The sequence below is a fragment of the Trematomus bernacchii genome, unplaced genomic scaffold, assembly GCF_902827165.1.
Source record: "Trematomus bernacchii unplaced genomic scaffold, fTreBer1.1, whole genome shotgun sequence".
NCBI lineage: Eukaryota > Metazoa > Chordata > Actinopteri > Perciformes > Nototheniidae > Trematomus > Trematomus bernacchii.
This window is the reverse complement of record NW_022987573.1, coordinates 248,056-261,237: the sequence shown is the minus strand read 5'-3', so window position 1 is coordinate 261,237 and position 13,182 is coordinate 248,056. Positions and strand designations below refer to the sequence as shown.

General features: G+C 45.4%; 3 protein-coding genes across 3 annotated transcripts in view; all 3 read right to left on the bottom strand.

The window, feature by feature from the left end:
* top1 (DNA topoisomerase I) overlaps positions 1 to 1,469 on the bottom strand; it is a 20,257-nt gene extending 18,788 nt beyond the window's left edge. The window contains exons 1-2 of the mRNA XM_034126467.1: positions 1,173 to 1,469; positions 225 to 1,053 (exon numbers count right to left, since the gene is read on the bottom strand). Coding sequence (XP_033982358.1) covers positions 225 to 257 — 33 coding nt within the window. The 5' untranslated portion in view covers positions 258 to 1,053; positions 1,173 to 1,469. The remainder of the gene's footprint in view (positions 1 to 224; positions 1,054 to 1,172) is intronic.
* On the bottom strand, positions 1,007 to 9,884 carry ncoa6 (nuclear receptor coactivator 6). Its single transcript, XM_034126368.1, has 10 exons — positions 9,314 to 9,884; positions 9,033 to 9,164; positions 7,931 to 8,481; positions 7,166 to 7,609; positions 5,981 to 6,217; positions 2,837 to 5,855; positions 2,188 to 2,244; positions 2,022 to 2,052; positions 1,173 to 1,306; positions 1,007 to 1,053 (listed from the first exon to the last, which is right to left on the bottom strand). Exons 1-10 carry the CDS (start codon positions 9,882 to 9,884, stop codon positions 1,007 to 1,009), a joined length of 5,223 nt encoding a protein of 1,740 aa, XP_033982259.1.
* LOC117479491 (nuclear receptor coactivator 6-like) lies at positions 9,817 to 13,182 on the bottom strand. Its single transcript, XM_034126468.1, has 6 exons — positions 13,082 to 13,182; positions 11,607 to 11,944; positions 10,954 to 11,109; positions 10,714 to 10,836; positions 10,253 to 10,394; positions 9,817 to 10,165 (listed from the first exon to the last, which is right to left on the bottom strand). Exons 2-6 carry the CDS (start codon positions 11,902 to 11,904, stop codon positions 10,015 to 10,017), a joined length of 870 nt encoding a protein of 289 aa, XP_033982359.1. The 5' UTR covers positions 11,905 to 11,944; positions 13,082 to 13,182; the 3' UTR covers positions 9,817 to 10,014.

Sequence of the window (13,182 nt, the reverse complement as noted above, 5' to 3'; positions counted from 1 at the left end):
TTACCCTAGAAATGCATGCATTCAACTACAGTAACATAGGCCCACAAATACTGCACATAATTTCAAAGTGTTCATTAAAAGAACAAAGAAAGCGGCACAACTTACTACGCAAACTAACGTTTCTTAACCATTATTTAATATCATGACGATTAATACACTGAGATATTACAAAGGAATTAACACAAATTGACATTAAAAAAAAAGGGTAAATAAGCAAAAGATACCTGAGAGTCTCCATGTCCATGATCTCCGCTCATGGTCAGGTTGTTTTTGTTTGTAGAGCAGGTGAAGTTATCTCGGTAGACAGCTGTTAAGGATGCGAGGCTCGGGGAACCCTCACTGACACACTGGAATGGAGTCCCAATGTTTACTGAATGCGCATGCGCACACCGAGAAAATTCTGCTCCCTACCTGAATCACACTCAAAATGTCAAGGTACGTCAATGTGGTTATATTTTCTTTTCAATTCAGTCACCATTTTATGACATTCGTACAGGGAAAATATGTCTTAGAGCATCATATTCTATCAGGGCTTTAACTTCTTTTCACCTAAAGGTATTGAGTGTTTACATCACACTCTGCCTCCTTTAACGCAGTTCTGGTAGGAATGAGCAAACTGAGACTGACCACAAAATGATCGGTAATCGTTAGGACAATGCATGAATCATTTTACACACTTTCACAGAACAAAAAAGCAGTAGAAAATTTAATTCAGTTTTACAACATAATTATACAATCATGACAAGCTCCGTCATCAGTCTTCACATGATTAATCCAGCATTTAATATAAAAAGCACATTCACACAAACACATACTGTATTGCACACATTCTAACTACAATCTCACATGATAGCATGGACAACACAATAGCATAATTATTTTTAAAACAATCTGTACATGGTTTCTTCCTCCATTCATAAACCGGGACAGAGAAACCAATATCAACTGATTCACAGCGGAAACAAAAACATTTACAGTACAGTTCACAGGTTTCCATCACTGCAGTCTATTTAGACTTCCTTCGTTTTGCCTGGGTGGGGCTCGCTCCAGTTTCTGTTTAAAAAAAAAAAAGAAAGTATAAAAGTATATTAGGTACAGGTAGTAGCTTAGTTGTGTGAAGCTTAGGCGTAATGATATATATTATTTTAAAGCTGCATGAGTGGTTAAGTTACCTTTCACAGCAGCACTGGTTCCAGGCCTGGCTGATCTCTTCCTAATGCCGCTGTCTGCTACTGGCTCCTCCTCCACCTCCTTCTCTGCCCGGGAGCTACGTCTGCTCGGTCCCTTGGGCTTCTCCACAGCAACCCTGGGAGGACCAGATAGAAAAACAACGACAGGGAAAGGAAGAACAACACAAGGGTTTGTTACTAAAGATGCATGGGTGTGCGTTAACTCTGCTCTACTCAGAGAAAGGAATAATACCACTCAGGACTCTGCTGTTTTTCCTCGTCTACCACAGATACTGTCCATCTTCATCCCGACAGCTTCCACTACGTCGACATGATCACTGCTTGTCTTTGCAGCGCAAACATGTTAAAATACATACCTTGGGACTAAGTTGATGGGCGTCTTTCTTTTCTTTGCCCATCTGTGATAGAAGTGGAAAAACAGCGGTAATCTATAAACTGTGCTGAACAAACATGGCTTCACTTCCCCCACCATCATATGAAAAACCCCAGGAAAAGAGATGTGGCTAAAAAGGTCATTTGAGCGGTGCCATTTCCTTTGTGATTTGGCTGTTTTTTGCTTTAACTTCGGACATGCATAAGTATATTTATATTGTTGCATGCCAATCATACATACCAAGTGCCACGTGGCTCATTGTTTTCGCCATGTACCTCTTGGCCAACCAAATGAACTCCCTGAGTTTCAGTAGAGTTAGAAATGTCTAAGCATTTCTCCAAGTCCAACTTTCAGAGATCAGAGTAAGGGAAAGCTTAATAGCCCCGAACACTCTCAGCATTTTGCAGCTAAGCAACAAACAGCAGTTCAAATAATCCAAATGTTATGAGGAGCCTTACCCCTGCTCAGCACTTGTCGAGACCTCTTCACCTGAACAGGACAAAGAAAACTGTTAATTATATGTCATGTAGTCCCAAGAGATGCATATGGTTTACTATAAAGTAGTTATATTCTATAAACAAGCATGTTTTAACAACAACTTAAAACAAAGATGACCACACTCACCAGTCTTCTCACTGGCGACAGGTTCCTGAGACTGTGAGACTTCTTGTTGAATAGGTGCTGGGAAAAAATATTAAATAGTTCAACTCACATTTTAATATGTACTCAACTTAAACTAGATAGAGATTGGCTATGTAAGTTTAATGTTTACTTGCACAGGTACGTACTATAACATAAACCAATGCCATACACAACACAACATTTATAGTCTAAGCTCATTTGTAATGCCCTAGATGGGCCTTTGAAATACATACACACAACAACAAATACACAAGACAGAAACTCAAAAATACATTACATTAATCCACAGAGCTCATCAAAATAGTGATAAAACAAAACAATACAATACAGAAACTAATACAACAAAGTAACATCTGATTCATAACTACCTAAAGGATCCCTCTTCAAAAACAGTTTCAGTTTGAATTAAATTGATCAAAGTCAAGATCCAGTTTTAGTTCAGTAAAGAATTTCACATTTTGTCAACTCTATTAATATAAGTTTAACCGTCTCTCCTCAACTATTACCACCTGTGAGCCATCGCACAAAGCAACACTTTATACTTTAGTTTGTATGGCACTTGCTTGACCTGAGCAAGGATCACGGCCAGAATATGGCAATTTTCCTGTTAGCTTGAAAGTTGTGCATTTACCTGGGGTGGTCTGAGTGGTTTCAACAAATTCAGCAGCAGGTGGCATGGGGGGCTCCACAGCTGCATCAGGCTGCACTTGTGGAAGTCCGCTGGGGTTAGCAACTGAAAGGGATGTGGTGGGGGCAACCTCCATAGCAGGTACAGATCCAGCAACAATTGGAACAATGGACGGTACAGGACTTTGCACGGGGGCAACCGCAGAGAGCAAGGTACCTGTGTTAGCACTGACTATCGTGACAATAGCAGCTTGAGATGCAACCTCCTGGGCCTTGCTTGAAACTGAAGCTGTGGCAGTCACTGGAGCCTGGGTAACAATCTGAGTGGGAACAGCCACATGTGCAGGAACTGGGATTGGAGAGGAGACAGCAGGCGGTGTCATGTTGTTAGAAGCAGCGACAGTACTATGGGGATTTGGTGCTTCAATTTTAGTGGCAGGAATAGCAGGAACATGAAGGGTCTGTGGTTGCACAGCTCCGGAGGGCCCCTGTGCAGACCTTTCTACGGGACTTAGCTGCGATTCAGCTGTACCAGAAACAGCTGCAGCAACCTGTGCAGGTTTACTTTTCCCCAGGGCAGTGGGAGACGGTGACATGGGGCTCTTTCGGATGTTGTTAGCAGCCCCAGGACTAGAGCAAAGAGGAGGAGAAGCCAGGGGTGGCTGAAAGGGAGATGATGCTGAAGGGCTTGGATTGGGAGATGGCTGCTTCACTGGGGGACTAGGTTTATGATCGGAACCGGCCTCACTTAGATTCTCTGGTTTTGGAGGCCCTGGGTTAATTTGATGAGAAGCTGGGGGAGTACCAACTGGGACTGATGAGGACACACTAGTGGCAACCTGTACCTGTCCTACAATACTTCTGGTAGGCTGAGTGCTGCCCATGTTAGCCCCTGAGGACTGGGTAGAGGTCAGAGCAGTTGAAAGTTGGATGTTTGTAGTGGACACTTGGATAGGCCTCACCATGGTGAGCGGCTGTGGTACCATTGTTGTATTGGGAGCCACAGATCCACCTGGGACCTGGAAAATTGGGTTGATAAATACAGGGGTGGTGGTGATAAACTGTGGTCGGGGGACCGGGGCCTGCTGCCGGATGTCTTGAGGTCTAATGTTCTTGTTAGGGACAGCCACCATGGTGGAGACCATAGTTGTGGGTGCCTGGGGAGTGGGGGCAGAGGTCATGGGGTTAGAGGTCACAAACACGGTTATCTGGTTTGGGGACATTGTGCTAGAAGAGGCTGGGATCTGTATGACCGATTGAACACTTGTCCCTGGTTTGGGACTAGGGCTTGGTTTTTGAGCCACGCTGGAGTTAGAACTGGTACTAACCGTCGAGGCAGGACTGCTCTGGCCTGAAGTGACTGTGTTGGGGCTTAAACTCATGGTGGCATTAGTGTTAGTACTAAGGGTGGGGCAGAAGGAAGGGGTTGGCTTTACATTCGGACTGGGATTGACACCGGGACTGGAGATAGGGTTTTGGCTAAGGCTAGGGGTAGTATTAGAGGTCACGTTAGTGCTAGGGTGGGAGATGGGAATTGAAGTAGCCTGCAAATTAGGACTGCTGGTAGAAATAGGAACAGTAGGTTTTGGTTTAGCTGCCAATTCATTTATAGTGGCAGAAGTACTAACAGCAGCTGACATTTCTGTACTCTGGGAGTTACTGTAGACTGGTCGCCGTGGATCCAAAGCAGACTTAGGGCTGTCCTTTCCCATTAAATCCCTAACAGTGTTACTCTGTATGGGCCGAAGAGGCATGATTGGAATACCCGAGTTATCAAGTAACTGGTTGAGGGACGTTGGCCCTGCCTTGAGAGTAGGCGAGACCTGGGAGTCCTGCATATTGGGTGCTGTGTGTGCTGGTTGCCTATCAACTGTGCCACCCTGATGTTCCGGGTCAGGTTTAGGCTGCTGAGGCATGGGGAAACGAGGGCTTGCCATTCTGGGAGCTGATAACTCCCTCAAAGGCTGTGGTTGGGGGTGAGGCTGAGGCAATTGCCGCTGCTCCGCTGCCACCATTCCCTGACTTTCCCTGACTCCCTCAGCAGGGTTACCTTGCATCCCGTGAAAAGGACTCTGGGTTTGTTGTGCCTCCGTGGACCCACTAACTTGTGAATGCATAGATACTGGACTTGGGGGTACTGATGATGGGCTTAGCATCATCGTTTGCCCCTGAGGGTTGACCAACTGCTGCTGGGGGGGAGGGCAGGTGATGGCCATCTTTGTCCCCTTTTGTCTCCCTGGACTTGGGGTGGCTGATTTACGACTAGAGGCTGGACTCGACCTCCGACTATTGCTAGGACTTGCTCTCTTGCCCTGTCCTCCAGGCTGCTTGTCCTGTTTAGTGCCTGCACCTCCCATTCCAGTGCCAGTAGAGAAGGGCTGTTGACTGTTGTTAGTGTTATTTCCACCCATACTGCCATTGTTGTTGTTACCTGGTAAAGTTAAGCCAGGAGGGGCCTGCCCAATGGCTTTCAGAGTTGTTGGGTTAAGACCTTGCTGATCAAATCCCCGGTTAAGGTTAGGCTGCCTGGGAGGCAGAGGAATGTTGATTTTGGGAGGAAAAAGCCCTGCAATAGAGGCATTTAGCCTCTCAGGTGAAAGGTTGATTTCGGAGGGCTCAGTACTGGGTGGACGATTTGTTGGGGTGAGAGGATGGTGGTAGGGCCTGGGGCTGGCTCTGTTTGGGGTTTTGGGCCTAGAGCTCTGGGAGGTTGTGGGGACATTTGGGAAATGAAGGCCAGGCATGGGGCCTGCTTGCTGAGGCTGACTGGGTAACTGTTGCTGGGGACTGGCTACAGTGTGCTGGGGCATTGTTGATGGACCAGGGCCTTGCTTCATCATGTGAGTGTTAGAGCCCTGATTGGCCATCATCTGTTGGGTTCCATTTCCAGGCTGCACCCCAATTTCTTGGCCAGTAGGCCTGTCCTGCTTAATGTGGGCCCCTGCAATGGGCTCTTCAGAACCGGAGCCTTGAGGACCCTGTCCTGCATCAGGATGGGACATTCTTCGTGCAGCGCCTGTGAGCTGGAAAGGAGAACAGACACAAACATGTACAGCTTACTCCAAAGAAAATAAATAAACAGCACACTCACAAGTTAAACCCAAATCATGCCATATGATTGTCAATATTGTGTTAACATGGCTCTCACCTGTGGGTTCACCATCAGGGGCATCCCTCTGGCTTTATCAGGTGACGGGGGTACTCCTCCATGTCCTTGAAGACTGATCATTACAGGCATGTTGCCTTGCTGTGAGACAGGAAGCCTCTGCACCTCTGGTGGATTGCCCATGCCCCTCGGCGGGAGCTGCCCCCCTGGAGGGATGGACATACGATTCTTTGCCTGCTCCTGCTGCATCTTCAGCATCATCAACATCTGCTGTTGTTGCTAAAAATGAAAGTATTTGAAAAGTACAAATAAATAAACAGTTAACCATTGCTTTGATAGAACACACAGTCATTTAAGTATATGATATGAAATATACCTGTTGTTGCAGGTGTGGCTGTTGAGTTTGCTGCTGCTGTTGTTGCTGCTGCTGTTGTTGTTGTTGTTGCTGCTGCTGTTGTTGTTGTTGTTGTTGCTGCTGCTGTTGTTGCTGATGCTGCTGCTGTTGCTGCAGCTGATGAGGGTGCATCTGAGGCTGGCTTTGACCAGAAGTCTGCGGCCCCGTCATCCCCTGCTGTCCTTGAGCATTTGGGAGACCCTGCATTTGCATCTGTTGCATCTGTTGCTGTTGCTGCATCTGCTGCTGTTGCTGTATTTGTTGCTGTTGCATTTGCTGTTGTAATTGTTGCTGCTGCTGCATTTGTTGTTGCTGTATCTGCTGCTGTTGCATGTGCTGCATTTGTTGTTGTTGTTGTTGTTGCTGCTGCTGCTGTTGTTGTTGTTGCTGCATAAACTGCATCGGTACCTGCTGCAATACTCTCTGGTCTCCAGGTTGTCCGGGAAAACCTACGTTAACTGTAGAAAGGCATACATACAAATCAAACACACATTTTGAAAAGACTGTAAACTTGCAAAAAGTAAACAAATCACTAACTGAATGCAGATAAAAAATAATTGCCAAAATGATTTATTTGAATTGAATTTACCTGCAGGCCTGTTGGGAAAATCAGGGAGTTTCTGGCCAGAGTTTTCCAAACCCAAATTCTGTTCACCACCCAGATTTGGCAGTTCGGGATCATCCATGCCAGCAGCCCCATCAAGACCACTAAAAAATGTAAATAGGTGAATTTTATCAACTAATTCATGTAACAATGATTCCACTTACTTCAACTGTCCACTATAGAAGGAAATAACTATAAAAAATAAAATGTGTTACCCAAGTCCTTCTACTTGCTGCTGTCCTTCTCCCTCTTTGGGCTTTTTCTTTCGTGCTGGTTTCTTCTTTTTGGGCTTGGCCTGGGTTTGGGTTTGGCCACCCCCTGCTCCCTGTTTTCCTCCTGGCCCAAACTGGCTGGCTGAGATGTCACTCTGCAGCAGGTTGACCAGCAGTGGACTAGTCAGTGTTACGTCCTTGTTGACAGGAAAGGCTCCTTGCTGTGCACAGGGTCCGCCCATTGGCATCTGACTTGGGAACTGTGAGTTAAAGTTCATGCCATGACCTGCAAAGTGGCCATTTCCCATCTGCATGTGCTGTGCGCCAGCCATCATGCCTTGCTGCTGCTGTGCCTGTATATCAGGGACCATCTGCTGGACCCCCAAGTCCCCTGTGCCACTGTTAGGATCCCCTAAAGGATGCTGGTGTTGTTGAGCTGCCTGTTGTTGCTGCTGCTGCTGCTGCAACATGACCTGTTGCTGTTGTTTCTGTTGCTGCTGTAACTGCTGCTGTTGCAACTGTTGTTGGATAAGAGGATGGCCAGCGGGGAGCCTCATCTGTTGACCATGCATGCCCATAGCTTGATTAGGATTGCCAGCAATAGGAGCCTGCTGTGGTTGTTGCTGATTCATCTGCTGGTGTTGCTGTTGCTGCTGCTGCTGCTGCTGTAGCTGTTGCAACTGGTGCTGTTGCTGTTGTTGCTGCTGCTGCTGTAGCTGCTGCTGCTGTTGGAGTTGAGCCATTTGCTGCTGCTGTTGGGGAGTCATCTGCTGAGGGCCAACCTGGCCCTGAAACTGAGCCATGTTACCTTGAACGTTTGGAGCAGGGCCACGCATCATCTGGCCGGGCATGACCCCAGCTGGAATCTTGCCTCCAAATGCCTGCTTGTTACCTTGCATCTGGTTGGCAACCATTTGTTCCATCATGGAGTTTTGTTGCTGTTGTTGCTGTTGCTGCTGCTGCAGGAGCATGGCCTGGTGCGCTTGGCCTCCAACCATCTGACCCTGCCCATGCATCACCCCCTGGCCTTGCTGAAGCATCATTTGCTTGGGTGGGGTCATCCCTCCTCTCTGCCCTTGACTGAGGGGCCTTGAGAGGACAGTCTGACCACCACCCTGGCCTTGAACCTTCTGGCTGGGGGACGAAGACACGGGCTGGGCCTGATGCTGGAGGCCCATAATCTGGGTCTGGAGGCCTTGCTGTTGCTGGCCCATACTAGGCCCAGCGGTTGTACCAGGGGGAAGACCCGCCATGCCACTTTGTATACCCATAACATTTGGCTGGGAATGGGGTGGACCCTGCATTGAGTTTGGTGTGGAGGCTGGCGGAGCTCCTGATTTAAACAAAGAGGAAAAATAATCACTTTTGGTGAAAGGCTTTCACAACAAGTAATACAATAACCTTCTATTAACTGCTTGTTAAACCATGGCATTTCAAATTAGACTGTTGACACAATAAAGCAGTTCATCACATCTAAATATAAACAAAAAGCAGACTACATAGCTGAACTTGAATGAATGAATGTTCCTGTGACAAGTTGAGTGAAACAGCATTAGTAATAATTATATATATATTAAATATAAAGAATTTCTAAATTACGACTCAATCTTAACATGTTTATTGTGAAATGAAAGCATTATTATTTTTGTATTAATATATGCTTTTTAGAAACAATAATTATTGCTGTTGAAAACAATTAGTATTTGCTGATGCCTAAACTATATCATAAATGCACATCAATTCAGTAGTGTATATTTTTCAGTATTCATGTTGTAATGGTTTTTCCAGCAGTTGTTTTTATCAGTCAAAGAGCCTTTGTAAATATTTTATAAAAGGGATTTTTGTCAAAAATGCTTTTGATTGTGTAAACAGCAAATATCTTACCCGAGTGAGTCATGGCTTGGCTGCTCTGAAGCTGCTGACCGGCTCCTCCACCAGGGGTTCCTGGAGTGTTGGCACTCACCTGACCTTGGACAAAGTTGGGGTTTGGAAAGCCCATGGGACGCTTCGGCATGCCTGTAAAATGTATTCAATTATTTTTTTATTGTCGATATCAGAGTACTTAGTAATTAATTAATTACTTAATACAGCATTTACAAGGGGAAAAAAGCACTTTTTTGATGTTAATTTTAGTCTACCTAAACAATATTACAAACGTAGCCCACCTGGGTGAACTTGAGCCCCAGGCTGTCCGTGCTGGGGCATTCCCATGAATCCTTGTTGCATGTTACCCTGTTGGCCGAGGGCTGCTCTTCCTGGCGATCCAACGCCCTGAGGGAAACCCTGTGGAGTTGTAGGTCTCTGAGCCATCATAGGAGGAGTCCCAGGTGAACCCTGCTGAAAAGGAGACGAGGAGGACCCAGGGGACTTGGCAGTGAGGTTGCCCTGCGGTCCAGATGTAGGTGGAAGGGGTGGAGGAGGTCTGGGCTGTCCTACGACACCTCCAGGGCCAGTCTGTGGGCCTTTAGGCTGGGGGGTGGCAAACTGACCCACTCCTGGCTGTTGTTGTTGCTGTAAGTGTCCCTGTCCCATGGCATTGAATACCTGCCCAGCTTGCTGGCTGCCAAATGGGTAAGGGGGTGGGGGATGGCTGGGAGTTTGAACTGCAGCAAGGGATGGTGGCCGTTGAAGCATTTGGGCTTGTGGTGGGGGCTTTCTCCAGGCAGGGCCTCCTTGGGCGGCTGGTGACTGCAGCACCCCAGAGGGCAGCTGGTTCCAGCCAGGAGGCACAGCCATCTGGCCCGATGGGTTGAATGGAGGTCGAGGTCCAAGCTGGGCCAGTTGAGCTTGCTGCTGGGCCTGTTGCTGTTGTTGCTGTTGGTGATGTTGTTGTTGTTGTTGTTGTAGCTGTTGCAGTGCAGCAGGGTTAAGCAGTCTGCCACCTTGCAGAGTCTGCATGTGATGGGCAGCCTGAGGAGGCATGGGGCCTGAGACATGTGGGCCAGCCTGTTGGTGCTGAAGCTGCTGCTGCTGTTGCTGCTGAACGGACATACCTGGCATCATTGGATCCATAACATCTGTGGGACAGGAAGATTGACATTTCCATTATTGTATTGTCCAAGCTGTAAGATATTTAAACCTACAACACCTATCATTTAACGTACAAGAAATAAAGACCTGAACCTGTCTGTGAAGATGGTCTGGGAACACGAGGATGCATCTGTCCACTGCCGCCTGGCATCATAGCCTGAGCTGCCATGCCAGGCCCGGGAGGAACCATCGCTGGATTAGCCATCCTCACTCCTCCTTACCGGAAACATGTGAAAATTGAATCATATTGTAGAAACAAGCAAATAACTCATATATATAATGTCAGTAAACATTGATTAACAAAATAACAGAATTATAGTCACTAACTAATGAGTTGCTATGACACACTAAAGAAAAATAAAACATCCAAGCAACACGTTCAGTTAGGCTTTGTCTTTACAGCTTTTGTTTTTTTCACAGATGCATACGTGTGTGGAATAAAGGAGAAAAAAAACCATAAAATAATTACTGTGCAGTATTTTATTTTTTGATTGGTATAAAGGCAACATGTAAAATAAATTTAGTAAACTCATACCTGTACCAGGCTGACCCGGAAATCCAACATCCATTCTCATCTGGCCAGGTCCTCCAATTGGTCCATTCACTCTGACTTCTTGTCCTCTAATTGGTCCCACAGCCACATTGATGGCTCCTTCCCCTGAACAATAATTGAGGGGAGATGTTTGCTAGGGTCCTAATTTGTATGCTTTATTCAAAAGTGCCACATAGGTAATAAACGTTGTCTCTTGTTGGAGTGTGTAGGTTGTGTTGTTACCTTCTATCTGCACAGAGAGGATCCCCAGGTCTCTGAGCTGCTGCTGGTTGTTCTGGGCCAACAGTCGGAGTCGCTCAGCAGCATCCCGAGGAATGTTAAAGGTAACACGCACGCTGTTCCACGGCTCCACATGCTGTGGCTGTAGCCTATCAGAGCCTAAAAGAATGACAAAGAATACAAGTTGCAATTGAAGTGCAAGCTGGAACAACAAATCTAAAACTATTAATTGGAAAAGGATAAGGAAAGGAAAAACAAAATTCTTGCTGCTATATTCCACAAAGAAATGTGGGCATGTTTCAAACGTACGAATTCTGCAGGTGTAACTAAACTAGGTACATATACCGCAAATACAAATACCACCCAATTATCTATAACATGGCTACATATTCACTTCAAGTGTTATCAGTCATTAATCAATGTCAAAACACCAAATTACATCGAAGAATATAAATGTTTTTTTAATAATGTATTCAACCGAGTAGAACATACTTTTAGGATCTTTCCAGAGTTGTAAATTCTTTATTAAGTGTGTGGCAATTGCACACACTTGGCAATGGCAATTTATTTCAATATTATATTTATAAATGTTAGGTTTAACAGTAAAAAATCCTGTGCTGTTTTTCCCCAATAACAATGATAGCTACAGAACTTACCCATATCAAGCATGTTGGGTATCCCACTGAGGATAGTGTCAAGTTTTCGAGCGAAGTCCTCATCCTCCATATTCCCTTGAAAGGCTACAAAAACTGTAAAATCTCGTCTCTCTCCTCCGTTTTCTTCCAATCCATCTTGTATGTTGACGTTCTCTTCCTCCGTAAATGTGGCTTCATGGCTACTGTCAGCATCCTCCCCTGCATCCTCCCCAACGCCAGAGTCCCTGTCGGAGTCATTATCGGGTTCCAGGTACTCTGTCCTCTGAGACAGCGGAGGTGGGGTACGTCGATGCGCCATCCTCCCTTCTTACTAGGAGTGGCGTTTTGACCGTTTTAAGCTGAAATTGTACACAAGACAGAAACAGATCACTAGTCCATCCCATTCAAGAGTAATGTCACAGTCAAGAAACAACAGAGATGGCTATTCAAATTGGGAACAATCAGAATTGAATTAGTGGAAGATGCCTTATACAGTAGAACCAGAGGTGGAAGATGTACTCAGATCTTGTACCTACTGTAAACGTAGGAGTACCAGTAAAAGTACAAAAGTATTAGTATCGAAAATAGAAGTATCTATCATGCAGATTGGCCCATTTCAGAATACAATTAATTATGTTTTGAGTGTAATTATTGATGCATTAAAGTGTTATCAAAGCTTGTAACTGTAGCCGACTAAAAATACACTATTTACCTCTGAATTGTAGTGAGGTAGATGTACGAAAAACACACATCCATCACAATTGTAATTAAGTACAGAACATGAGTACATCTACTTAGTTACTTTACACCACCGAGTAGAACATATGCTGGATAAATAGGCAGTAGGATGTCAGGTATACGTTGTACACTGCAAGCTTCAAAAGAGACAACGTCAAATAAATATTTTTTCACATACTCGTGAAGTAAATAGATGACGTTATCGCAGTAATAACACACGTTAGTAGTGACATCATTGTGACCGGTGATGCTAAACTTATAACAGTAGGCATGTCAACATCTTACAGAAGTGACTGTAGGTGGTTGAGAGGTATTAACTGCTGTGTGATTTGCATTAATGTCGAATAATGTTGCATTGTATAAATCAGATGCCATAACCGGTGAGCAGCTTCACGATCGGCCCAGCAGCAGTAGCACGGGCCTTGACGCAAACGTAACAAAATATAAATCGGCAAGGAGAACACAAATATGCGAGTGTGCACACCTGTGCCAATATGAACACCGCTTACAATTCAAATGAATATGTTTCCTGCAGTCACTGCATTACGAATGAGGATACACATTAAATGTCAAGGCGGTTCCTGCTGGTTTCTCCGAACGCTCCAGTTAGCAAACGTTAGCCAAGTTAGCCTTGTAGCACTGCAGTTAATTCATCATGAATGCATTGAAACACAACCGATTGACTTCCAAATTCGTTAGCTTTAACTTGCCGCATATCGTAAACAGTAAAATCCGCATGAGAAAAGCAAAAGCCTTACCACATATATTCATCTGACACTTAATTCGACCATTCGACATCTGCTAGCCAGATTAGCTAACAAAACATGAACCACAAGCAAGAAACAATGTCAAGCTAGAG

What these genes read in the sequence shown, in the direction of transcription:
- LOC117479491 (XM_034126468.1), bottom strand. Translation starts at nt 11,904, where the DNA reads ATGGCGCATCGACGTACCCCACCTCCGCTGTCTCAGAGGACAGAGTAC. An exon ending in CCTCTCTGTGCAGATAGAAG is followed by an intron (nt 10,837 to 10,953) that starts GTAACAACACAA and finishes ATTATTGTTCAG; the next exon opens with GGGAAGGAGCCATCAATGTG. An exon ending in TCCGGGTCAGCCTGGTACAG is followed by an intron (nt 10,395 to 10,713) that starts GTATGAGTTTAC and finishes GTTTCCGGTAAG; the next exon opens with GAGGAGTGAGGATGGCTAAT.
- ncoa6 (XM_034126368.1), bottom strand. Translation starts at nt 9,884, where the DNA reads ATGGCTGTGCCTCCTGGCTGGAACCAGCTGCCCTCTGGGGTGCTGCAG. An exon ending in AACCACTCAGACCACCCCAG is followed by an intron (nt 2,245 to 2,836) that starts GTAAATGCACAA and finishes ATTTTTTCCCAG; the next exon opens with CACCTATTCAACAAGAAGTC. An exon ending in TGTCGCCAGTGAGAAGACTG is followed by an intron (nt 2,053 to 2,187) that starts GTGAGTGTGGTC and finishes TGTCCTGTTCAG; the next exon opens with GTGAAGAGGTCTCGACAAGT.